Source organism: Neovison vison, chromosome 13, assembly GCF_020171115.1.
Source record: "Neovison vison isolate M4711 chromosome 13, ASM_NN_V1, whole genome shotgun sequence".
NCBI lineage: Eukaryota > Metazoa > Chordata > Mammalia > Carnivora > Mustelidae > Neogale > Neogale vison.
In genome coordinates, this window is record NC_058103.1 from 72,582,270 (window position 1) to 72,605,762 (window position 23,493).

Here is a 23,493-nt window from a genome sequence, read left to right on the forward strand (position 1 = left end):
ACAATGAAAAATGAATACACCTATTCAAAGCAACATGATCATCTGCATTTTATTTGCATCTTTCTTTGCAAGTTGTTGATTTTCCACCCAGCTTCCTTCAAACCCGTCTCCCTCAAATTCCAAGTCCAGGAAAAAAGGTACTGTTTTTTGGAAACATAGTCTCTGTTTTCTCAGCAGGCTTGCCCTCTGCTCTCAGGGGAAGTCTCTACTCAAGGCTTCAGCAACAGAGCAAATCCCAAGACCATACCTTGACCACAGGGAAGGCTGGATCTTTTCACAGGGTGGAACTGATTTGGGGGGTGGGGCGGGGTGTAAGGTGCGCAGTATATTGGGCAGAGGTGGGAAAGGCTAGTCGATGAGTGCAGGAGCTGTAGCCCAATCTCTGCCCCAGTGAGGCCTCTTCAAGTTCTCAGAGGCGGGATGGGGTCCCTCCACCCACTACCACTGTCTCCCCAGTGATGTAGCTGGCGTCTTCAGAGCACAGGAAAGACACGATGCCTGCACATTCATCCGGCTTGCCTATCCTGGGGAAGAGGGGCAACAAGGAAGGGAGTAAAAATCCAACAGTCAGCTCCTGAACTGGCCCAGAGGGAATGAATTTGCTTAATCAAAAAGTATCAGGTGACTTATCCAGGACCAGTGTACAAGCTTCCTGTCGGTCAAATAGAGTTAGCGTGAAGATAAGGTGTTATAGTAAATACTGCATCCTGCAAAACCCACCACATATTATATTCAAACAGTATCGAGACATTTTTGTTTTTCAGACAACTCAGGACAGCAGAATCCCAAGTCATACAGATACACTGGTGAGCAGCAACTTTGTTTCGCCTGTGTGTATACTGTTCAATTGTCAGGGAGTCTGTGAAACAGTAAGCAGTTTGTTTTCAGTCTGCATTTGTGTAGCTTCAACTCACAGACAACTTTTTCAGGAATCTCTTTTTGGCCCTTAAAGTTAGGTTCATTTTGGGAGAATGTGCTAATTCTCGGGATTTGTATACATAATTGTGTAGTTCGGGAATGCTGTAACCTTAACTGCCACAGAATGCTCTGAGGTGGAGAGAGTGGGGACCTCAAACCTAGAAGGCCTGGATCAGTGTGGTTCTCCATCCTAGCTGCACACTGTCATCATCCAGGAGGCTTAAATTCCACCCCCCCCCCCGCCGCCCCCCAAAAGATGCCCAGGTCCTTCACTGGACTAGTGCACACCCAAGACCAAGAAGCATGGGCACGACATTCACCGGGGCTCCAGGATGACAGTACCCCAACTTGTTAATGAGTTGTGAACTAGGTGTGCCGCTCATGCCTGGCATGAGAGCAGCTTGCGGGGCACCTGAGGGCTTCTGGGATGTCCGGACCAGTAAAGAGTAGGCATTGCTGGAATGTGTCCTTGAGGGGACAAGATGGATAAGTCAAAAGCTGGAGAGAGGCAGGGAGGTTAGAGGAAAAGGGGCCAAAGAGGCCTGAGCAGTCTGGCTAGCCCTGTGGGGAAGAGGGAAGAGGTGAGTTTTCTTTGCAAGGGGAGTTTCGGGCCTTACTTAGTCCATCTGAGCTTTGGAAACATGGCATTTTACTCAAGGGGAACTAAAAAAAAAAAAAAAAAAGCAAAAAAAAAAAAAGCATGGTTTTGGTCTTGGTCCCTGGGCGCTACAGATGGCTGAAGGTGGAGGCCACAACCAGGTGGTGGAGAGAGGAGTCAGAGCTTCCCCTGGAGCAGTGCTCTGCTGAAAGCCAGAGCCTCTGTTTGGTTTTTGAAATGGAAGTGAGCCCCTCGTGTGCCACTGTAGCGACGCAGCACACAAGGATTGCAAAGTATGTGTTTGTGGCAGGAGAGCACATGCTTGTGTTGTCTGTGGGACCAAAAGACAGTGAGCTGTGGGCTGGGTGAGGGACTGGACCTTTCATCCTTGTCCTTCCTAACCCTCCCCTGTGACAGCCTTACCTTCTTATCTGCATGATTTCTTTTATGCTCTCCTCCCTTTCCTTGTCCTTCCACAACTGCAGGAAAAAAGGGACATCTTTTTATGTGGCAGAAGAGGAGACAGAGGGTCAGAGAGGGGAGGAAGTGCTGCCCTCATGGCAAATGAGAGGAAGGCTGGAGGGAGGCCCCTTCCACTTCCTAGCCCTCCTCAGTTCCCAGTCGCTCCCTACCACCATCTTCTTTGCAGGTGCCTGTGGGGTCTGATCCAGACAGGAGGATGTATGGTATGGAGGGGGAATGTTGAAAAGCCTGGGGTGGGGTGGGGCAGAAGATACTGGGCTTTGCTGTCTAGGAAGATGCCCCTTTGGGGTCCTTGCGGTCCTCACCACTTGGCTGAAGCTAGTCTTAATGAGTCCCGGTGCCAGGCAGTTCACCCTAATGTTCCTTTGGTTCAGCTCTCTGGCCAGGTTCTTGGTGAGGCCCAGCAAGGCAGTTTTACTAACATTGTAGGGTCCCAGGCCCTGGGGAAAGGAGACAGTGGGTTAGTGTCTTTGTTTCCAGTTCATTTTTGGATAGGGCAGTAGATAATAGGGCATCTCTAAGGGAGCCAGAAAACTGTCTTGTGGGTGAACCACCCCTAGGTTAGGGGTTTTGGAGGCAATGCATCTATTTTGTGGGAAGGGGCTTGGTGGTGTGATTCCAAAAGGGGGCATACACTTGTTAGGGTGACCAGGGGAGTGGAAAAAATGCACGATTCGGCGGGGGGGCGGGTAGAAGTGGCAAAGAAGGGGGATCTTACAGGAAACGGAAAGTAGGCTCCTACGGAGGCCACAATCACCACTGAGCCGCCTCTGGAAAAAGAAGAGAGTGACCCTCTTCTCAGTGGGAACCCTGGCCCTCAGCCCGCATGAGGTCCACTGCACCCAGGCTCCCTCTCCCTGTCTGTACCCTCGCTTCTCCATCTCTGGCACCACGGCCTTTGTCATGAGGGCTGTGGCCTTCACGTTAATGTCCAGAATCTGAAACCAAGAGAGAAGGAGAAAGAGCATGAGAGAAGAGCCGGAGAAGGCAAGGCAACGAGGACTCACGGCGGGATGTTGCTGGGGCCCCGGTGCAGACCTCAGAGATGGTTTACCTGGACAGGGCAAAAGCAGAAGCTGAAGCCCAGGGAGAAGCCCCTGTCACTGTCATATTCAGCTAGAGAATGACCCATTAGGTTTGCGTGAGAAAGAAAGGAACCTGGTCCCTCTTGTTACCTCACCAGCTGCACATGATGTGGCCTATATTAGCAGGTCCTCTTTGGATCTGAGCTGGATTTTCTGTGTTTCTCCCAACTAGGGAGAACTTGGAAGTGGGCTGGCCTACTGGTTCCACTCCAGAGTGGCCCATGCTGCCCAGGGAAAACGTGGCCTGACCTCAGGCACTTGGAGTCATTCCAACATTTCTCTGGCTTCTGAGTTTCAGGAGTCAGATGTTTTTGGCCCTCCTGGATGGGCTGTCTGGCGGGCCATTATTGGAAAGTGGGATCATGAGGGGGCACTTCTGGGGCCGCTGGGACACAGTCTCCTGTCAAAACCCCACATCCATCATTTAAAACAAAGGCATAACTCTCATTTACATTGTTCTAGGCATGCTGGGATATGCCCCTACCAAGCTCTCCATGCCGATTTATTATTTTGAAAATTTTCATCTTACAGAAAAGTTGAAATAGAAGTATGATGAATATCCAGATATTGTTTACCTGGATTCACCAATTGTTTGCATGTTGCCCCATGTGTCCTATCCATGTATCTGCACAGTTTTTTCCTGAACTACTGAAGATAAGTTGCAGTCATCACAGTGTTCTATCAGTAAAGCTTTAGCATTTTTCCTGAAGTATAAGGACATTCTTACATACCACCATCCATTATCATACCACGAAATCTAACATTGGTAATAATGATTTTACGTAATAGGCTGTCCCTAACAAAATTTCCCCAATTGTCTCCCCACATGTCCTTATTTTAAAAATCCAGAGTTTAATCGAGGATCAGTCATTGAATTTATATTTGATGTACTGTGACATTTTAAAAAATGCAAATTAAAAAGAAAAATCACTTGGTTTAAAACTGATTTTCATGTGGTCTTTATTCAGACGGCTCATGAAAGATGTTTCTCTACTTTAAAGAATATCAATCAGGAACTGACTCACTAAAGCACATTTGGCACTTTGGTCTTTATGTCTGTGAAACACTGATAAACAAACTATAATATTTTAGTATCCTTAAACTTCAGTGCTGAGAAGTTATTGATGACATCAGAGTGAAAGGGGAGATCATAAAAAATTTAGCATTTCCAAATCATGTGGGAATATTAACCTTAATAAACAAAGACAAATATTTTAATTGAGGCTTCATAATTAAAATCTGTAGGTGTGTGAAATATATCATAAATGTAATTACGCACGTTCACATAAAACCCAGTATTCCACACTTGAATTTAGACATTGGGATCTCATATTTCCTTGACTCTGCAGTTAAGAAGAAAAGCGCATGGGTCTTTTTCAAAGGTTTTAAGTTATAAAGCGGTAACTTAGGTCATTTTGCTTAACTAGCAGCTATTAAAGTTTTCCAGCTAATGCAAAATCATTCTTTTTTGGCCTCTGAAAAGGGGCCGGGGTTGTGTAAGCTTAAGTGTATTAGCTATTAGCTATTAGGCAGATAGCTGGCTTGTCTCTATTGGAAATAGAGCTGGAAGAAGAGTCTGGATGAGCATGCGGGGGGAGAGAGCTGGGGAGTGAAACAGAAGAAGAAGGTTAGCCAGGAACAAATGGAAGAGCCAAACTCGGGAGAAGCAGAAATGAAAGGGGGGCAAGGAGAGAGGAAGCCATCCCCCACCTGCCCTTTACCAGGTGCACTCCAGGTGCGTGCTGATCGCAAGGTTTCCTCACATTTACCAGGCACTTGACAAATGCATTCTAAAAGCAGCCTGAGTTTGTTCTGGCTGTTTCTTGAGGCCTATCCCCTGCTCCTTTAATCCCCTCTCACCTTGTCCCACACCTCCTCGGTGACATCCATCAGGTTTCCAAAGAAAGGGTTAACGGCGGCATTGGAGACCAGGATGTCAATGCCCCCATGAAGGCTCACGGCCTAGAGAGAGGAGTAAGGTCTGAATTAGAACTGCAAGTCAGTAAGGGAGGTGCACTTATCAATGTGGATAAAGAATTCCTTCTTAGGACAAAATTATGTCAAAATGATACCTCTTTTTTCCTGAAACGTCTCTCTCCCCAGCTACCCTAAGTTCTGCTGCTAAACATTTCAGGTCTAGTTTCTTTTGCAGGCTTTTCTTCCTGCCCCCCACTTCTAGAGCTGTTGCTGACTTTTTACTCTTTATACTTTCCCTTTTGGGGGAGCTCCTTTGTTATCACAGCTTCAGGTCCCACCTCAAAATCCATTTCCAGACCCTTACACTTTTCCCACCAAGTCCCAGCCCCATTTGTCCAAGTGCTTACTGCCCGGTTCTCCTTGACTGAGTTACCATGATCTCAAACTCCATACCTACCTGAATAGAGAAACTGTTTTATTTTATTTATTAATTTATATTTATATTTTTTGGTATAAAGATTTTATTTATTTGAGGGGGGGGAGAGAGAGAGAGAGAGAGAGAGCACATGAGAGCCTGAGAATGAATGGGGGGTGGGGCAGAAGGAAAGAGAGCAGACTCCCTGCTGAGAAGGGAGCCCACCACGAGGCTTGATCCCAGGACCCCAAGACCATGACCTGAGCCGAAGGCAGATCCTTAACTGAGCCTCCCAGGCACCCCGAGAAACTGTTTTAGATAGACCAACAGAATGTTACCACTGGGAGCGGTCTTTAGATCACCCAGCCCACTGTCCTCATGGCACAGGGGATGAAGCTGAGGTCCAGGGAAGTGAATTTCTCAGTAATGACATATAAGGGCTGGTTAAGGAACAGGAGGAGGCCTTCTCACTGGGTCTTTGGGGGAGTCCACATAATCTGCAGAGGGCACAAAGCTAGTCAGTTAATGGTGGCAGATCTGAGGTCAGAGGTCGGTCTCCTTTCTGCTGCAGAGCTAATTCTTTTTTTTTTTTTTTTTTTAAGATTTTATTTATTTGACAGATAGAGATCACAAGTAGGCAGACAGGCAGGCAGAGAGAGAGGAGGAAGCAGGCTCTGGGCTGAGCAGAGAGCCCTATTCGGGGTTCAATCCCAGAACCCTGAGATCATGACCTGAGCCGAAGGCAGAGGCTTAACCCACTGAGCCACCCAGGCGCCCCTGCAGAGCTAATTCTTAAAGAGTTCTTTGAAAGTGAGTTGGAATCACTAGGAAACTGGCTATGCAGGAGCCACGGTGAGGAAGACACCAGCCTGGGCTTAAAGCAGTTTCCCACTCAGTTATGATGTCATCTCCCCCCACCTTTTATTTTGGCTGGGAGGCATGGAAGATTCAAGGATGAAACCAAGATTTAAACTGGGGAGGCCAAGAAAGGCAACATCTCACCTCGCTAATAAATTGAAAGTAGGTGGTGAAGGCACATGCCAGAGTAATGAGTGGTTGAACAGAATCTGTCAACAAAACAGGGCTCTGAGAGGAGGCTACACATTGGCCCGGAAAAGGCAATTCGGATGCCTTGGGCAAGCAGCACTACGGGCCCTTAAGCACCTTTGTGCTTCATGATTTGGCGCATGGAGGGGTGTTATTAACTATGTGTACCATCTGCTAGTTCCTGTTTTAACTAATTATTCTTGCTAACTAGGTGCTAAGCTCAGTTGCTTCCACGCTGCTGAAGGAATGGCTTGGGCTGTCAACATATAAATTGAACAAAACTGAAAATCACGTAAGGTTTTCAAACCAGTATCGATACTGTCTGGTGCTAAGTTTTGGCGTCCCAGCACTAAGCCCCAGTCACCTGCCTTGGCTCTGTGTAAATCTCGCCTATGGACTTGCAACGAGGGAAGTGCACAGGAAGCTAGAACGGGATGGGTGCTCTGCTCTGTGGCTGTGTGGTTGGGGGCAGGGAGCCTACATCTCAGAGAGGGGAGAAGTCTAGGGTTTTTGTTTTTTTAAAGATTATTTATTTATTTATTTGACAGACAGAGATCACAAGTAGGCAGAGAGGCAGGAAGAGAGAAGAAGGAAAGCAGGCTCTCTGCTAGAGCAGAGAGCCTGATGTGGGGCTTGATCCCAGGATCCTAGGATCATGACCTGAGCCGAAGGCAGAGGCTTTAACCCATTGAGCCACCCAGGCGCCCGAGAAGTCTAGGTTTTGACTGAACAGAGAACCATAGAAGATTCATGAGAAAGGCACTATGACTACCCAGGTGTCTCGTAAGCCTGCCCTAAATTGTGTGATCGCTACCCTAAAGTGGTTAGGAGTTGGGTGCTCTGTTTTTGGGTAGGTATATTTTTTAGAAAAAGTATAGTCAAGTGGAGAAGCGAGTGATCTGGATTCTGCTCCCCCATGCCTTTGAGAAGCTTTGTGGGGCACAGATTAGGAAGCCACTGGATAGTAACCATTTTAAAAATTAACTTATTGGGGCGCCCTGGGATCATGACGTGAGCTGAAGGCAGACCCTTAATGGACCGAGCCACTCAGGAGCCCCTAAAGGTGTTTTTCGACTCAACCCTCCTATTTCCCATTTCTTTCTTTTTTTTTTTTTTTTTTAAGATTTTATTGACAGACAGAGATCACAAGTAGGCTGAGAGGCAGGCAGAGAGAGAGAGGTGGAAGTAGGCTCGCTGCTGAGCAGAGAGCCCAATGCGGGGCTCCATCCCAGGACCCTGGGATCATGACCTGAGCCGAAGGTAGAGGCTTTAACCCACTGTTTCCCATTTCTTGACACTGTGTTAGGAAGAAAAAAAATCTTGCTTGGTTTCCACTAAACGTCTCTTGGGCATATCCATTCTGGTACCACTGCTGCTGCTCTAGACCTGAATGGTCTAGAGCATTCAGCTTCCTTGCTAACATCCTTGGCTCAGAGTCTTTTCTACTCTTATATATCCTCTTACTGGTGCAAGATTATCTTTTTCAAATATATCCATATTCATCTTGCTCAAAACCTCGTGTGGCTTATTTCCTCCAAGAACATCTAACCTTCTTTGGGAGGCTATGGAGCCCCTGTCCCTTATCATTCCCACCAGGCCATTTTCCACTGGCACTCCTGAGCCCATGCTCTGCTCTCCCTTTCAGGCCCTCCCTGGCTCCCTGCTCATTTTGCAGGGTCATCTGGAACCCTGTCACTCTTCCATCTGTCTAGTCTCACCCCCTCTGGGAGGTCTAGCTCAAGCTCCACCTCTGGGCCAAGGCTGTAGGACAGGGTAAGTGGACCTGGTAGGGGTTAGAGGTTGTTTCCCTGGCAGGATTTTAAAATTAAGTTGCTAGGCACATTTCATATGGCTAGTCACCAGTTGGCCTAGGATCCCAGAGGCTCTCTTCACCCTCAGAATCAAGGTCCCAAACTCAGGTTCTATCCAGCAGCCTATGCCCGACAAGGTGACTTTCTTTCCTTTTAAAAAAAAAAAAATTGTATTTATTTTAAAGGAGGTGGCAAGGGGCAAAGGGAGAGAGAGAGAGAGAATTTTAAGCAGGTTCCATGCTAAGCTTGGAGCCCTCCACCTCAGGACCCCACAATCATGACCTGCGCTGAAGTCAGGAGTCAGGGCCTTTACTGACTGAGCCACCCAGGTGCCCCAAAGTTACTTTCTTGGACACACATTTGGCTCTCCCCAGTGCACTGCTAAATGGTCCCCCCCCCCAAACGGAATGACTTTATCCTATCATACCACCATTTACCACTGTTTAAGGAACCCTTCTTCTACGATTACCGAATTATTTCTGCCAGCCTTCCAGTCTGCTCTACTTTCCATCTAGGGTACAGTCTCCTTTTTACTCCAGGTAATAAAGTGTATGTCCTGAGCCTGAGGGAAGAGCGGCTTCCTTTGCCAGATACTCATATTTTCTTGTGTCGCTGGAAGGCTGGTGCCAAGTTCCAGCTCTGACACTGCCTTTGACACTTTCTTTGAGACTAACGTCCAAGTGGGCATGAAAGACCTGCCCTGATACTCATGGAGAAATGCCTGGTGGTCTGTAGTCAGCTTGGCAGGTCTGGATTGATTTACAGCTCTTTCTGACTGGCTGTGGGGCCTCGGGACATTGTTCCAGCTTTGAGAGTGGAATGTTCCGAATGTTTGAAAACCGGAAGAATAGTCCTTGCCTTGCTTGGGTTGTTGTCAGGTTTAGAGATAACCCGTGAAGGCTCTGGACAAAGAGAATAGCAAACGTAAGTGGCTGAAACATGGTGGGTTGCCTCACAGAAGAAGTTCCCAGAGACTTGACTCAACAAGCTATAGAACAGGACACTGATTATTAGTCTGTGGGTGGAGACATCTGTTTTGCAATCACATTTACCTCTCTCATCTGCCCAATTAGATTGGAAACTACTGGAGAACCAGGGCCAGCTGTTTTCCTGGGTAACCTAAGGGTTGGTGATGCAGGGTTGAAGCATTAGAGTGGTTTTTTATTCTCTGACTGGGATGGGATGATTCCGAGAGACATCATAGTAAAGGCACACAGTAAAACTGTGTGGGTGGACTGGTACGCAGAACGACTGTTTACGTTTCAGTTAATAGTGCTGGCTTGCCTCACATCAGTGTTGTTAGGAAAGCAGGAAAGGAGGCTCAGGCAGGCTCCCTTCCACCACCTGGCTCTGTGCCCATACCCTTGTTGCTCACCATGGCCACCAGCCGCTCCCGGTCCTCGGCCTTCCCTACGTGGCACACGGTGCCCGTCACGCTCAGCCCTTCCCCCTGCAGTGTGGCTACTGCCCGGTCCACGTTCTGCTGCTTCCGGCTGCTGACGACCACATGGGCCCCATCCTGGGCCAGGCGCCGCGCGATGGCGAAGCCGATCCTGAGGCAGAGAGAGATGTCTATCAGGGCCAGTACAGGGGGAAGTGGTTGAGAGATGAGCTCCGCAGTCAGAATGCTCAGGTCTGAATTCCAGCTCTCCCTCTGCAGGGCCTCCTGTCTGCATTATGTGTAAAAGAGCCGTTACCATATAGATGGACATGCTTAGCATGTTTTTTAGCACTCATTTTACTTACTTTTCCTAGGGTTTTGCCCCCCCCACCCCGGCTAGGTTCTCAGGAACTGACATTACCTTCCACAGGAATAGCTGCAGTGACAAGCCCCACACACCCTGCAGGGACTGAGGGAAGAGAAAGGAGCTAGGGGTGTAGCAACAGCCACTTGCATGATTGGAGGGTCTCACCCGAAAGAGCCCCTGTCCCAGATACCTCCCTTACTAGTCTACATCTCAAAATTCTGTTGTTAATTACATGTGGGAGTGTATGCGAAAGGATGGGTCTCTAGTAAAAAATGCCCATTTTTTACACTACTCCCCTGGGAGTAAGGGTTCCACACTTTGCAGTTATTGGCCATTAGCATTTCGCATACATTTTTACTTCAGATTTGTGTAATGCAGGCATTTAGCAAAGTCCTGCAGGGATGAGAAATGGCTAGACAAGAGAGGTGGGTGAGAGGGCGCCTGGGTGGCTCAGTGGGTTAAGCCGCTGCCTTCGGCTCAGGTCATGATCTCAGGGTCCTGGGATCGAGGCCCGCATCGGGCTCTCTGCTCAGCAGGAAGCCTGCTTCTCTCTCTCTGCCTGCCTCTCCATCTACTTGTGATTTCTCTCTGTCAAATAAATAAATAAAATCTTTAAAAAAAACAAAAAAAGAGAGGTGGGTGAGAAACAGGGCAAGGGCAAAATGTACTGAGCTAAACAAAAACCTGGACACATGGGTCTTGTGTCCCATCCAGGAAAGGGGCGCCAAATGGGGAGTCTGGAACATGTGCAGGGTCGAGGGAGGCCGTGGGATAGGATTTTTTGAAATCTAGAGTGTTTTGGAATTCTGGTGTTTGGTCTTCCCAGACTCTAGGTGGGGCCACTTGACGGGGGCAGCCCAGGGCCCCGGGAGACTGAAGTGGCGCAGCTGAGCCAGGGGCAGCGGTGACAGGAGACTGGCCGACAGGAGAAGTGGGGCCGACGCAAGAGGATTCGGAGGCGCTGCAGGCCGACCACGTGGTTCCCTTCTTCGGGGGTCAGACTTTGCCTAGCAGTGAGGTCCACTGAGGACTCCGGCAGGGAAGCAAAGGTCAAGGGGTTAGTACCTATTTCCGGATGGTGGGGGCCTAAGAGACTCTGGCCCCGGCACTCACCCGTCGGTGGACGCCGTGACTAGAGCCACCTTATTGGCGAGCGGGTCCCGGCGCGCCATCCCGGAGCTGGCCATCCGCACAGACCTCCACGCCCCGCTGCTGAGTGCGAGCAACAGTCCCGCCTTCCGCATGGCGCCGCCTCGCCGCACACCCAGGGGAGGTAATGACCCTAGTAAGCCAAAGAACGAGGATCTTGCCTCCTCCTCGGCTCCGCCCCTCTCCGGCTCCGTCCCCCGCCCTGCGGCCCCACCTCCGTCCGGCTCCCCGCCAGCCCTGGCGCGGGACTGCTGGCTAGCCCGGCCAGGCGCCCGCCCCTCGTACCGGGAGCTGGCGGTGGCCGTGGGGCGCCCCCTGCCGGCGCACGGCTGTCGTGCCCCGCTGTCCTCGGCTTCGCCCTGACCGCTATGGGACTGTGCGGTCGCCCCAGGTTTCTTCTAGGGCCCGCTCCTTTGCGGGAACCCACAGTCTTCCCCGCCCTCGGCAATGTCCTGCCGCTTGACCCTGCTATTTTTCGAGGGGAGGGGAGCTTTGAGTTGGTTGCTTTACCTTCCCAGAACTTCAAGATGGACCTCCATCTCCAGGAAAGTCTGGGTCTGCATACGTGAGATAGCTCACAAGAGGGCCCCTGTTTTGAGATTGCCTGTGGTCCACACGGAGTCACCAGGTGAGGGTGGAGGAGCCTGGGAGAGAGAGATGTGATGAGGTGAAGCGGCTGGGCTAGGTCTGGCACTGCCCTTCACACACTGTCTCCTCCATCCTCACAGCTCTGGAGGGCAGACGCCTATCGCTATGGTAACCAGTGTGCAGGGAAAAAGATCCTGACTGGACTAGACTTCTGATACCTGCGCCTCAAGGGCCTTCCCCATTGTTGTAAGTGGTAGGAAAGGTGAGAGGGTCTCCCAGCCAGTGGTGGTACTCAATTCTCCCTAATCACCCGGGTCTTAGCCTCCATCCCGGTTCAATAAATATTTATTGAATGTAAAAGCAATTTAAAAACTGGACATTACTAAACACATAGTAATTATTGCCATCATAGAATTACTATTATTGTTGCTACAGGCCAGGCTCTTCATCTGTAAACAGGACGCTGGGGGAGATGATGAATAAAGTCCTCTCAAGCTATGAATTCTGTGTTCAAGACTTCACTCTACACTTCCGCCAAGCAGGTCCAAATGATCTCCCTTCTGGGTTTCTGGGAGAATTAATAAATCTGGATGGCTTATGGGATACCGTGGAAAGGCCCCCAAGAGACCTAAGTGTCAGCGACTGAATTGGTTTAACCCAGTGGCCTCCCAATGCTAGACTGAGAGGTGGTGCTGATCTCTGGCAAAGTTTGCACTCGTTCTAGACAAACTGAGACAGAGAAAGACAATGTAGTGAGTTTCATAAAGCTAAGCTTATTTAACTTGACAGTTCCTTATTCAGGGATATGCTTTTGCTCCTTTTTCTTTTCCTTTTCTTTTCTTGGTGTTAGTCTTTTTGTTAAGAAAAGATGATGAAAGCAGATGGGTAGGTTGAGAAAAGTGTTGTTAGTTGGTGAAATCACCAGTCTGGCAACTAACTCTGTCAGTCCTTACAGTTAGAAGAGAGAGAATCCTGGTCTGTGCAATTCAGTTCTGGGAATTGCTGTTTAATAGAATTCATACTTGCTAGAGATTCATTTAGTATATGTGTAGTTCTGCAGAGCAGCTAAAAAAGGGATTTCAGTGTTCGAAAGGGGAAGTCTGGGTAGCAAGTGATCTATCAGGCAAGCACTGGATTTATAGTATATTCGTCAGCCGAGGAGCTGCAGCTGTGGTACTCAGCTTTGGTACTTAGCACATCCTGATGAGATAAGAGAGCTTGAGTCTAATTTTCCCTATGTCCGGGGAAAACTGACTCTGACTGGTGCCCCTCAGTCTGAATCTCGTGAATTATTGACAACAGAGGCTGGATAGCATGACACTCCTCTTCCTCCTCCCCTGTTCAGAGCTAATGCACTGTGGAAACCCTTCCCAGTGCTCTGCTCCTGTGGACCTGTGGGGAGAGTATGGAGGAGGATGGGAACTCGGGTTCTCAGGGCTCTGGGTTCACAGAGACAGGCCTCCAGGGCAGATCTGATTCTCTTTGTCTCCTGCCCAGAGGTGGGCAGCCAGATCCAGCAGCTGAAGTTGGGGGGAGGAAGAGGGAGCCCACACCTCAAAGAGCAGAGGGTTCTGAAGAAAGAAAATTCTGCCCTGGGAGCTTAGTGAACATCACATGGCCTTGTGATGGGTAGGGTCTGGGTAGGGTTGATATTGGGTCTCCAGTGCCATTTCTTTGGGGAGAGCACAGGGAACATCAGGGAGGAGATCTGTGGACAGGAGAGGGTAGAGGGAAGTCAAGGGGTGTGCGAGTCTCGAGCTACTACTCTTCATCAAGTTGGTTTGTTGGAGACTGGGGGTGGAGTGGGGGGAGTAGGAAATCTTTGAGGGAAATACAGGGGTGTGTTGGAGTCTTTTGGAAATGGGAAACATTAATAGGCAATGGGATTGCTCTTGTCTGTATGGAGGTAGTACCATTTGCAGAGTTGAGGAAATGCCTTTGTTGTTGGGGAGACGCTCCTATCTTCCTTGAGGGGTGACTGTTCACCTGGGGTGGAATATAAATCTTGCATTTTGCAATAATCATCCTGGACTGGTCATTGACACAGGTCAGGACTAGGCAGCAGGGGAGGGCTGGGGAATAACAGTGACTCTACTGAATGCCACTTATTAAGTGTGGCAAGTGTTTGGTGCTTTTTATAAGTTTTATTGAATATTTCTAATCTGGTGAGGCATTTTTATCCCCACAATGTGAAATCATAGCGAGTCATGACAATCTGACCTGCTGTGTACGTTGAATAGCTATGCTTCGTTATCCTGACGTTGTTGGGGAATGAGAGTTTTCATGGAAATTAATTTTCTTTCGATTGGAATTTTACTTTCAGCATTGTTGTTTTAATCATTAAATAGCTGGTCTTTAAATTATACAAATAACACATGTTCATGATTTTAAAAAGAGATGGAAGGTTTTAAAGTGAAAAGTAAAAAAGTAACTCTTTCCTATGTTGCTTCTACCTGCTCCCCATATAGCTCCTGGTCTGGTGTATCCTTCTAGAAGTTTCCTAGGCTTTACATGCATTTTCCCCTTAAAAATGTTTCCTATGAATGGAAGAACACTATGCATACTGTCCTTCAAACTGCTTGCTTCTTTTCCTTCTCTCTTCTTTTCCTTTATTTCTTTCATTTCTTAAAATACATTCTTAGAGAATGTTCTGAATAGTACATAATAGATCTACTTTATTCTCTCTCTCCCTTTTCAAAATAGCTGTACAGTATTCTATTGTGTGGATATTCCATAATTTATTTAGCCTTTCTCCCACTGATGAACATTTAACTCACTTCCTTTTTGCTTCATTTTGCTATTTCAGACAATGCTACAGTGTACAAGCTTGGAAGTATGTATTTTTTGTGTTTGGTGCAAATACATTTGTACCCTGGGTCAAATGTTTCCAGTTGATGACTATGATCAAATTACCTCAGAAAAGGTATGACCAGTTCCGATGGATTTATTTTTGTAAAGTGAATTTACCTGTCGTCCTACCCTCTTTTGCATAGTACATAGAATGCTTTACTTGGTTGATGTCAGAAGCTCATTAAGAATGTCAACACAGGGCGCCTGGGTGGCTCAGTGGGTTAAGCCGCTGCCTTCGGCTCAGGTCATGATCTCAGGGTCCTGGAATGGAGTCCCGCATCAGGCTCTCTGCTCGGCAGGGGGCCTGCCTCCCTCTCTCTCTCTCTGCCTGCCTCTCCGTCTACTTGTGATCTCTCTCTCTGTCAAATAAATAAATAAAATCTTTAAAAAAAAAAAAAAAAAGAATGTCAACACAGTGTGGCCTTGGTGTCTGGGAGTTTGTAGAGATTGCTGGGTCCTGCTGACCCAGCCTGTATGCTTGATGTATAGTCACTTCTGCCCGTGTTTTCCATCGAAGATACCAGCCCCGTGATGCCAGATCTTAGGATTTTTTTTAAAGCTTTTATTTATTTATTCATGAGAGAGAGAGAGAGAGAGAGAGGCAGAGGGAGAAGCAGGCTCCCCACTGAGCAGGGACCCGATACGGGACTTGATACCAGGACCCCTGGATCATGACCTGAGCGCAAGGCAGACACTTAACTATCTGAGCCACCCAGGCTCCCAGATCTTAGGATTTTTTAAACAGAAGGTAGAAATCTGGATTTTAATATGAACTCTTTGATTTTTTAACATAGGCAACTAATTAAAAGTAAAGTCCTTGTGAGATGCAGACGTGGAGATGCAGAAAACAGCTCAGATTCTCCTTCTAGAAAGGACTCGAGCTGGCTGCTGGGAGCCTGATTAGCTGCCAGTCTTCAGCGGACAGTTAACTCCTTCTCAGGCTGACACCAGCCATTGACTGAGCACAATAGCGGAACAAGGACCTTCCCCTTTCTGCCTAACACGCAGCTCCTCTAACACGCCATCTTTGCTTTAGAGCTTCCTGTTGGGCTGGCCTTATTGTCGAATCTGCCTCAGGTCCATCAGTTCCTCCTGCTTAGTCCTGCTTCCTCCCTCTCCTTTTGCAGGTGTTATCCCCCTCCCCCAACCCTTCTGATTCCTGATTCCAACCAGGCATTTGCTTTGTTGAGGACTTGCTGGCAGCCTCTTTTGTTACCAAAACCCAAGGTTGGCTGCTTGACATTCGAAAGCCAATTGTTTCTTAGAGACAAGCTTCAGTTGGGAAAGAAAGGTTCCTTTCTTTATGAAGTGGGTAACCTGGGAAGATGGTGGACCATCTCCAAAGTCCTGGACCAAGCAGGGGGTTTTTAAAGGGGAAGCAGGTGAGGGTCCACACTCAGGGGAAGCAGTCCCTGAATAATTAACAGCAGTTAACTATTCTTGATATGATCTTGGACAGACTTGCTAGCATCAGTGGAGGCTAGTTTCTAGTGTGGTCAAGCTTGTTCTTCTTAGAATATCTGGTTTCTTATTTCCCCAGAGTCAGTATTGTGTTGACACCTCAAAGAAGTCAAGTTATCACCTAGAGGGCCCAGGTCAGTGGGTTAAAGGTGTATAGCCTTGAAATACAGTTAATATTGTCTTTAGAATCTTTCCAGTGCAACAACAAGGGTTTTTCTCCCAGAGGATCTGTCCTTGTCCTGGAATCAGAACATCAGAGTACTCTGAAGCAGAAGTCTCCTGAAGCTATTAATTCCTGCCAGTTTGACTTATTTGGTAGGGAGCATTGGTAGAAAATTGCAAGGTAGGCTTTGGCTGGCTCTGGCAAGAACGATAGTTCAAGTCCTGTTCTGGAACTCATTGTGTTTCCCGTGAGATCTCACTGGTAGGATGAGACGAAGAAATGTCTCCTTGCCTCTACTGAGGCATTCCATTTTCCTGTGAGGAACTGATCACACACGTAGACACACACACACACACACATACACAAACTCTTCCAAGAACCAACAGCCATTCTTAGGGACAATGCCACTCAAGGCTACATTAAGAAACAGAACTGTGTCCCTGGCAGTGCCAGCCTGTCCTCTCTGGAGATGACATTTGACATTATTATGCAAAGCAGTTTCAGTTCATTTACCTTGCTTTTAGAACAGTGTAAGAGGCCGGTGGGAAGAAGTGAATAAGACCCATCACGAGCCTTGCCAAAGGACAGAGCAGTCTACTTTTGAGGGCTTTCTCCTTTGTTGGGCCAGATCAAATTCTTGAGCAAAACTGCACTTCTTTTAATCTCTGTAAAGGAAATGAGGGTAGTTTAAGCATTTATTATCCTTTTTTCCCAAACAAACCTTTGGGAGTGAAGGGGATGGGTGTGTTTGTCCTTCTGATTGCATGTGCTATACCCACTCATTTTGAACGTAATGACATAGGGATTGTTCTTACCTTTTGATACTTCATAAAAAACCTAAGAATCACACGATACATACATTCTATGCCTTAAAAAAAAAACCCAAAACCTTTTAATTTTGAAACAACAATAGACTCCAAAATAGTATCTAGTGTCCCAGTGTATGCTTCCTTCAACCTCACCCAATGAGGACACCTTACAGAGTTGACATCTGTAATATAGTACCAAGACATCACTGGACTGACAGTGATGCAATGATCCAGTACAGTTATCTAGAACAAAGGCTCTTGTCAGTGTTCCTTTTTTATGTGCATTCATTTGTGTGTGTTTGTGTGTTTGTGTGTGTGTGTGCATACTGTGCTCAACCTGTTTGGTATTTCTTGGACATCTTTGACTAGCAGGGCCATACCAACCTACTTCGTTCTTGTTCCTTCTCTTATTATCTGGATGAACTCTCATTTGTCAGTCCCCTATTGTTTTTACTTATTTGTGACTTTCCTCAAATATAGGTGATGTCGCAATAGTGTTCTTTGTACACATAGCTAGAACTCATACTACACCCAAGTCAACAGTTGAGTCATTAAGCCAACGTTATGCACTTTTGGCATTTGGTAGAAATTGTCAGTTGCCCTCAAGAAAAGCTTGCCCTTCCCTGGTCTCTGGGAACCTTCCTAAAGGGCAATTCAGTGTGATGGCGCCCAGCTCCTCACAGCCCTCCTGGCATGTAGTTTCACCAAACATCTCATTTTTTGCCAATCTGGGTGAAAGTGTTTTTTTTTTTTTAATTTACAGTTCTTTATTAAGGTGATTGAATATCTTTTCATATGTTTACAGGTATTTGTATTTCTTGTTTCATAAACTGCTTATTCATGTCCTTTGTCCACTTTTATTGGGTTGTTTACTCTGTTTTCTCATCTGTTCTTATAAACTCTTTATGGAAGGACATGAACTGTCTGATTGTCATGAGTTGCAAATATTTTTCTCAGTTTGGCTTTTGAATTTATGTCTTTTTAATGTCATGTAGATATTTTAAATTTTTGTGGAATCAAATTTTTTTCTCTTTTCTCTTATGGCTTCTGAGTTTTATGTCATGTTCTGAAAGGCCTTTCTTACTCTGGGAGTATAAAGAAATTCACTCATGTGTTCATGAGTAACATAGTTACTCAGTATTTGTGTGTATGTTTAAATCTTTGGGTCATCTGATATTTGTTTTTGTATGAGAAGTGAGAGAGAGATCCATGTTAACTTTTCCCCCCAGTGGTTAGCCAGTTATCTCAGCCCTGTTGGAGTTTTCCCCCCATGCCTTGATTTCTTTATTATTCCCATATGTATTTGAGCCTATTTCTGGATTTTATTTCATTCCATTGGTTTGTCTATCTGTTCCCAAGTCAGGATTTTAATAGCTATTGCAGAGAGGAAAAAAGAAAGTGGAAAAACTGCCATAGAATAATTTCAAGTAGAATGGCATGGCAATTCAAAGGAGGGAGAGGGTATTTTTAGTTCGGGTGGTCTGGAAAAGCTTTATGAAAGAGAGACATTTAAGATGGAGCTCAAATGAGCTTCATTAGTCAAAGGGAACAAAAAACAAAGATGTGGAGGCAGGAGGTGGTGAATCTTTGTCCAGATGCCTGTTATATTTCTGCGAAGGCACCCATACTCTACCACTTGGGTTTTTATGCATGCCTGTCTTGAATACAGTTAAGAGCACACAGAAATTTCTGTACTACTCTTTTGAGTCATTTTGAGGATACATTTATTAACCATAATCGCTACACATTGAGTGCCTACTATTTGCTAGGGGTATCTATGTCAAATCTGAGTTTCACCCCAACGAGCAAAGTTGATAATTATTATTCTCATTTTAAGAACGAAGAAGAGCCTCAAGCAGGTTAAATAACAGATCATAAGGGGCTGTGCTGATATTTAAATTCACGGCCAGCAAATAAAAACCAAAAGACAACAATGAAAAACCAGAGTAGAAAATGTAGCAGTCTCTGCTCTGCGCATGTCACCTGGGATCCCTGTACTTCTGTGCACGGCAGGGGAAATCCAGTGCCTGACCTTTCCCCAAAGTCAGCATGTTGTTGGAAGGTATGGGAGAGCTGGGGCCCTAGGAATGTCCCTTCCCTCCTTCCACAGCACTCACCCAAAGACCTTTGGGGATGAGATGTACATACTTTAACTCTTTTTGTCTTCTCACCGAGATGCCTTTGAGGTGTGACCCACAGTATCTCCTGCCTCCCCCGAGTCCAGAGTACCCTCTATGTGACTTGGGCTGGATTACTGTACCTTATGCAACCTAGCCTCATCTCCTCTAACTCTTTTCCCTGAAAATATTTCTTAATAAATCTCTTTCACATGCATCTTTCTCTAAGACAGTGCAGTTAAAAAAAATTTTTTTTTTAAAGATTTTTATTTATTTGTCAGAGAGAGAGCAGAAGTGTGGAGAGCTGCAGACAGAACAGGCAGAGCAGGGCAGAGGGAGAAGCAGGATGTGGGACTTGATCCCAGGACCCTGGGATCACGACCTGAGCCGAATGCAGGCATCCCTAAGACAGTACTGTTTTAAGAAAGAATTGTTCCATTATGTAGAGGTGTGTAAGTGCATGGGTGTGTGTGTGTGCATGCGTGTGTCTGTATATTGGGTTGCCGTTTAACTTGCATTTCTTACTGGGGAGCTAAAAAGGTTGAAAGCCACTGTCCTATAGCATATTAAGCTGTCTCTATTTGTGTAGAGTTCACTGAGCTGGAAAGTTTCCTGGGTGCTCCAGGATCAGAATGGCATATCATTTTCAGGTCTTATTGCCTTTTGAGTACAGCGACTTAAAATATATTGAATAAAAATGTATTAGTTATGGGTCTAGAGAACACCATCAACTTTGACACAATTGGCTAGGCTGTTCTTTGAACTTCTTTGGGCAATCAAGCCTGCCGAATAGCTTTCAAAGTCCAGGTTTCCCTATGCTAAGGTTGGTAAATATGGCATAAAGGTCATGATGGTTGAGTGTTAATTTTTTGAAAACTGGCAGAAATAGGAAGACCAACTTTGCCTTGGAACAGAGCCAGAGGGCATGCCTGACTGCAGGGCAGGATAGTCATCCCAGAGCTCAGGCCTTTGCTGGAGAGAGGTGGGGTGTTCAGAATCGCTCTGCATTACCCTCTGAGGGGATAAATGCAGCACCCTCAAAGGAAGGGAAGATGACCTATCACAATACTCACCAACAGCCTATCAGACCGAGCAAAGGGGTCAGATGAGTTTCTGTCGGTCAGATCAGTAGAGATCCCAGGGTAGACCTGGCTGTCAAAGTCACTGGAGGCCATGCATGGAGAGAAAAGAATAGCTCCCCCATACAGTGGAGATGAAATCTGGAAGGCTGTGCAAAGATAGGGCAAGACACCCATCTTCCCAGAAAAGCCTTGGGACCCCTGCCACCTGTGTCAGGTGAAGATCCTTATTTGTCCATACATGTTGCAAGATGGGGTCCATATTTATTAAAGAACTAAGCTATGTTGAAAAGTCAATGGAATGGTTAGGGAAAAAGGAAGGAGAGCTCAGCTTATGAAGTTTAGGCTGAAGACAGCTGTGAGTTAAGAATTTAGAGGGTTTCTAGTATTGTCCGAGGGAAGAAGCATGTTTTCTGGTGGATGTGGCCATTTGGGTCACCCCAAAGGCATGCTGGGAGGTGGGTGCTTGTTAGCACGGTCAAGGTCTGGTTGAAGGATCCCTCAGCACCAGTCAACTCCCCACCCCACCTCCCTGCTGATTCTGCATTCATTCCACTGTTACTGGATTGTTATTCCAGGTAGCAGGTGTGGATTGCAACTGACACCTTTTCTCATCACTGGGAGATAACGTTCCCCCCAAAATCTACCCCACTGATTTTTTTTTTTTATAAATAGAAGTTTTTTTTTTTTTTTAAAGATTTTATTTATTTATTTGACAGAGATCACAAGTAGGCAGAGAGAGAGAGAGAGAGAGAGAGAGGAGGAAGCAGGCCCCCTGCTGAGCAGAGAGCCCAATGCTGGGCTTGATTTCAGGACCCTGGGATCATGACCTGAGCAGAAGGCAGAGGCTTTAACCCACTGAGCCACCCAGGCACCCTTACCCCATTGATTTTTGAGACCAGATCAATTTCATGTGAGTTTGCCTTGTGAGAGTCAGTGTCATATTACCCCACAAGGTGTTGACTATCTAGGTTCTAGGATGACCAGTGAGAGAGCCATGCCAAGAGTCGGGACCCTGCGAGGCCCGTCCTGAAATGCACAGTCAGATCTCACAGGTTCCAAGTCTAGAGAGGATCACCAGACCCCTGCCCAGCTGAGCTGCAAACCCTGGGGGAGGCAGTATAAGTTGGTTCCTGACTATTGGTGAGAATAGAATTCAGCCCTAAAGCATGTGTTCATGTGGGGGTGTGGCAAGAGAAAGCTTTGACTTGAGGGAGCAGAGCAGCAGTGGAATGTGTGCAGGGAGGGGAGCGGGGGATGGGGGGACGGATGGTGTGGGGGGGTAGTTTTGTCCTCAGCTTTTGCCCTGAGTACTGTTTCTAGAAAATTGAGAAAGAAGCCTTTAGGCTCTGTCTCCAGGGGAAGCTCTGCTCAGTTCCAGTGGTGAGGAACCCTAGCTATCTCTGAATTCTATCTCTGTTGGACATTTGGGTGGGGTGGGAGGGCTCCTATGAGGCTTGGTGGGGCTGGATGGCTCATAGTGCCCAGGTATACAATATTTTAAGATTTGTGATATTCACACAGTACTTTCACATAAACCTCATACTGTAATTGTTGCAAGGATACACATTTTTTCCCCAAAGCAGATTCTAATTAATCAACAGCATACTGATTAAGCATCTGTAGGAAAAGCACTGTGTTGGACACTGTAGGAGATTCAAGATTTACGGCATGAACTTAGTCCTTGCACTCTAGGAATTTACAGTCTAACTGAGGGGCTAGGACATGTCAATGAAACATCCAGAAAACAACTGCTTAAAAAAAAAGTGCTAAACTAAGTGTTATTCATCTGCCCCTCTTTCCCACCCTTCCACTACATCTCTTCCACCACCCCCCCCCTCCACCGCCAGCTCTCCCTGGCCCTAGGGAGCAGGGTTCTGGAGGCTCTAGGAAGATAACACAATGCTTCCTCCAGAGCCCTTCAAGCCCCACCTGCTCCTCACTCCAGTGTCTTAGTCCGCCTCCCTGCCCTCAAGACTCTGTGGGGGTAGCTGGGAGTAGGCGTTCCTATGGAGATCTCTCCAGAAAATGGACCCTGCAAAGGTGATCAGGTCAGATAAAAATAGGTCTGTTTTTGATCGTTTTCTGTTAAAATTGGATGGGTTTGGTTCATCGAATGGGCACCTTGTTAAGTTGATAAGCATCTGCCGAGTCTCACACCTGCAGAAGGAAGATAAAAGGCCATCAGGAGACCAGAATGTGGACTTCTTGGGGGCTCCTTTGGTTGCTTTTCCAGGTTCTCTCGATATGCCTTTATTATACCCATATTCTTAAAATAAACATTCCTCCTAGACTAGTGCTAATGCTGTGCGTGTAATCATTTGTGTGTAGCCCTTTGAACTAGAGAGGTTCAAGAGAGTGGCAGAAGTATTCCTGGAACCAGCTTCTGTGCTATTGGGCCAGCCTTACTCAACAGGGGCTCTGGAAGAGAATTGAGGTCTCTAGAATATTATCTGGGTGACCCTTTCTCAATTCTCCCAAGGATAGTACATGGCTAGTACCATTCTAGAAGTGGGTTAATTTATTACATACAATAGATGCCTTAGGGCATTAGGGCTTCATTTTCTCATGGAGCCCAGAGTCTCAAGCAACCCTGGGCTCCCTCCTTTTCTTGGCCTGACTCATCATGACCTTTTTTTTTTTTTTTTAAAGATTTTATTTATTTGTCAGAGGGAGAGAGTGAGAGAGCACAAGCAGGGGAAGTGGAGGGAGGAGACAGACAGAGAAGCAGGTTCCTCACTGAGCAGGAAGCTGGATGCAGAACTCTATCCCAGGACCCTGGGACTATGACCTTAGCCCAAGGCAAGATGCTTAACTGACTGAGCCATCCAAGTGTCCTACTCATCAAGACTTCTTGAGTCATGAGTGTTTTTTTTTTTTAATTAAAAATTTTTTAAAAAATGATTTTATTTATTTATTTGACAGATAGAGATCACAAGTAGACAGAAAGGCAGGCAGAGAGAGAGAGAGAGAGAGAGAGGGCAGGCTCCCTGCTGAGCAGACAGCCCTATGCGGGGCTCAATCCCAGGACCCTGAGATCATGACCTGAGCTGAAGGCAGGGGCTTTAACCCAATGAGCTATCCAGGCACTTCAAGTCATGAGTTTTGACACTTTAAGTAACTGCAGTTCAAAGTCAAGACCAGAGCCTTGTGGGTGGTAGTATGTTGAATTGAAATGTTATTAGCTGTACTAGGGTCTAATAAGAACCGAGACTGGGCAGTGAACTTGGAAAGAGGAGAGGACTCTCTAACATG

At 46.7% G+C, this 23,493-nt stretch overlaps 1 protein-coding gene and 2 long non-coding RNA genes across 4 annotated transcripts in view; 2 read left to right on the forward strand and 1 right to left on the reverse strand.

Moving 5' to 3' along the window:
• LOC122894213 overlaps nucleotides 1-23,493 on the forward strand; it is a 136,666-nt gene that overhangs the window by 20,025 nt on the left and 93,148 nt on the right. The window lies entirely within an intron of this gene.
• DHRS4 (dehydrogenase/reductase 4) lies at nucleotides 24-11,301 on the reverse strand. 2 transcript variants are annotated; one of them, XM_044231727.1, is made up of 8 exons: nucleotides 11,136-11,300; nucleotides 9,650-9,827; nucleotides 4,945-5,046; nucleotides 2,867-2,937; nucleotides 2,718-2,769; nucleotides 2,305-2,439; nucleotides 1,940-1,995; nucleotides 24-524 (listed from the first exon to the last, which is right to left on the reverse strand). In XM_044231727.1, exons 1-8 carry the CDS (start codon nucleotides 11,264-11,266, stop codon nucleotides 410-412), a joined length of 840 nt encoding a protein of 279 aa, XP_044087662.1. In that variant the 5' UTR covers nucleotides 11,267-11,300; the 3' UTR covers nucleotides 24-409. The 2 variants fall into 2 exon arrangements, with proteins under 2 accessions (XP_044087662.1, XP_044087663.1); XM_044231728.1 differs by lacking the exon at nucleotides 2,305-2,439 and having other exon boundaries at nucleotides 11,136-11,301.
• Nucleotides 11,733-12,261, forward strand: LOC122894214. Its single transcript, XR_006381751.1, has 2 exons — nucleotides 11,733-11,799; nucleotides 11,900-12,261. It is a non-coding gene; the product is annotated as an uncharacterized LOC122894214 (long non-coding RNA).

Coding starts and splice junctions, on each gene's coding strand:
- DHRS4 (XM_044231727.1), bottom strand. CDS start 11,266: ATGCGGAAGGCGGGACTGTTGCTCGCACTCAGCAGCGGGGCGTGGAGG. Junction 5,047..9,649: donor GGGAGCGGCTGGTGGCCATG/GTGAGCAACAAG, acceptor TCCTCTCTCTAG/GCCGTGAGCCTTCATGGGGG. Junction 2,938..4,944: donor CCGAGGAGGTGTGGGACAAG/GTGAGAGGGGAT, acceptor TCTTGGTTTCAG/ATTCTGGACATTAACGTGAA.